General features: G+C 37.4%; 1 protein-coding gene across 2 annotated transcripts in view; it reads right to left on the bottom strand.

Annotated features, from left to right (window-relative positions):
• The window catches only part of acp1 (acid phosphatase 1, soluble), an 18,626-nt gene extending 16,451 nt beyond the window's left edge, over window positions 1-2,175 (bottom strand). The window contains exon 1 of one of the 2 annotated variants that reach the window (XM_015371727.1): window positions 2,024-2,175. In XM_015371727.1, the coding sequence (XP_015227213.1) occupies window positions 2,024-2,066 (43 nt within the window). In that variant the 5' untranslated portion in view covers window positions 2,067-2,175. The remainder of the gene's footprint in view (window positions 1-2,023) is intronic. The other variant, XM_015371721.1, reaches the window with a different exon arrangement.
• Window positions 2,176-2,239: the final 64 nt, after the last annotated feature.

Here is a 2,239-nt window from a genome sequence, read left to right as displayed (position 1 = left end):
TATATTAAAACTTCTTTTTACTCACTGATCACAGCAAATATAGAAAAACCGCTCTCTGGCATTGAACACAGGAGGAGCAGAATCATCTGTTCAGTTTACTGGATGTGCTTCTGAAGCATCAAAGATGTTCTTGAGGTGTGTCTGACCTTAATGTGCACATGCATCAAAAATGAAACAGCAGGCGCTTTTTTGATGCTTAAATCGCATGGGGTGTAAACATAGCATTACACTTTCTGATTGTTTGAATAAACCTATGAAATTTAATATTGTACCTGAAAATGATCTCATGCCTTCCTTATGAAATTTCCACCTCTGGTCAAGCACACATACTTCTCATAATCAGGAAAAAAGTAGTGTCATAACAAAGACACATTTTTTTTGCTGTATTACACCTCAAAACACAGGAAATAGAGTTTCAGAGTGTATAAATGTGAAAAATTTCTGGCGGAGGATACCCCTAGACCCCCCTACGCTGGGCAAAGCCTAATGATGTGATAAAGCCAAGTTGTATACCCCAGTGGCGGTTGGCCAATAGAGGACACTAGAGCGCCGCCCCACCCACTGAATGAGCTTCATAAAGACTTTTAAAAAAAGAAAAAAAAAAAAAAAATTAATCGGTTTACACTCGTTTTGAACAAACTAGGACTCCCGTTTATTGTCACACATTAGGGAATTTCAGGTGCATCAGCAGCACATTAATCCCTATGTTTAAGCCAGAATTATTTGACATTTAAATATGATTTCCCTACGACTTTAAGCTCGTTTTACGTTCAACTTTCAAGGAAATATGATCATATGTAATCCAATTAAACTTGTTAGGTTTAGATAGAAGTGAGATTATTCGATCCGACTAGAGTAGAGCACTCCAGTTACTTTTAACACATACGAGGGGTGTTCAATAAGTAATACCCCTGACCCACTTCCAGATGTTTGATCGACCTGAAATTATTTAAATCTCTATAGGTTAAATAGCAAATTACAACTCTGAACTCATTGTGGTTTCTGATTTACAGGTGTTCAAACTGAGTCTAGTCTGTGTTTTTGCATTTGAAAGGACGCACACAACAGGAGACCTTTGATGAAATGAAAGTAACTTATAGCGATAATGTCCCATAATATAACCTTGTAAAACATTTTGCAAGGTCATATAATGGGCATCATCACCATGAGTTACTTTAATTTTATCAAAAGTCTCCCGTGGTGTGAGTCCTTTCAAATAGGAAAAACCAGATCACTGCTCGACACTCAACAGGCTCCATTTCAGACTTTACTCAGTTCAAACCCCTATAAGTCAGAAACCACACATAGTTCAGAGCTGTAATTTGCTACTTAATTTATAGAGATTTAAATAACCTCACATGCTAAATTTCAGCTGGATCAAACTTCTGGAAGTGAGTCAGGGGCATTACTTATTGAACGACTTTTGTACATTGTTTTTTTTATATATATAAATCTAAAAGGTGGCATAAAATCCAAGGTGAAAATAATATGTAAATGTCAAAGGTTATCTACAATCTACAGTAAAACAAATAAATATGGGATAATTGCATTATAGAGATTTAGACCTGATGTGGTAGACCATTAACAAGGGAGGCACTCTAGATCTGCATTTCTAGTTCCTGGGCGTTGAGTACAACCATGCAGAGAGGCGGAGCTTCCAATAACTGGATAACAGCCACTATTGATCCACCTGTTCTTGTCAAACTAGCCAAAGTTAGTCCGAAACTGCACTGTATGCGAGAAACGTTCCCCACATGCGAGTTACTTTTCTTTCCGTTACATCGGACAAATCTATGCTCGAAAACGTGAAAAAATGTTTTTAATGTGAGTTAAAGTCCTGATTTTGCTGGCGTATGGCCCTGAAGTTTTAGCACCTGAGAGGCAAGCTAGCTAAAAAATACGATGCAACCTGAATAAAGAAAATAACAAGGGGATAACTGAGAGTACAAAATGTGTACTTATTCTACACGTGGTGTTTAATTAAAAAACAGTTGCTGAAGGTATGGTAAAAGCCGTCTCTTACCCAGACAAACGAACAGAACTGATTTGTTGCCGGTGGCCGCCATGATTCTGTTGGTGCTCCTGAATTACGTCACTGTAGGCGACCAACTCCCGCCTGAACAAAATTGTGCTCCAGCGCTATTCATTCTCGGGTAAAAGAAAAAAAAAATCGGACAGTTAGTTAAATTTTTTTAATTATTATTACCGTAGTTAAACTAGTATAGTATAGTATATTTCA

Source organism: Cyprinodon variegatus, unplaced genomic scaffold (genome assembly GCF_000732505.1).
Source record: "Cyprinodon variegatus isolate N-32 unplaced genomic scaffold, C_variegatus-1.0 Scaffold4, whole genome shotgun sequence".
Taxonomy (NCBI): Eukaryota; Metazoa; Chordata; class Actinopteri; order Cyprinodontiformes; family Cyprinodontidae; genus Cyprinodon; species Cyprinodon variegatus.
Note: the sequence above shows the minus strand (reverse complement) of the source record. Positions and strands in the feature narration are given on the sequence as shown.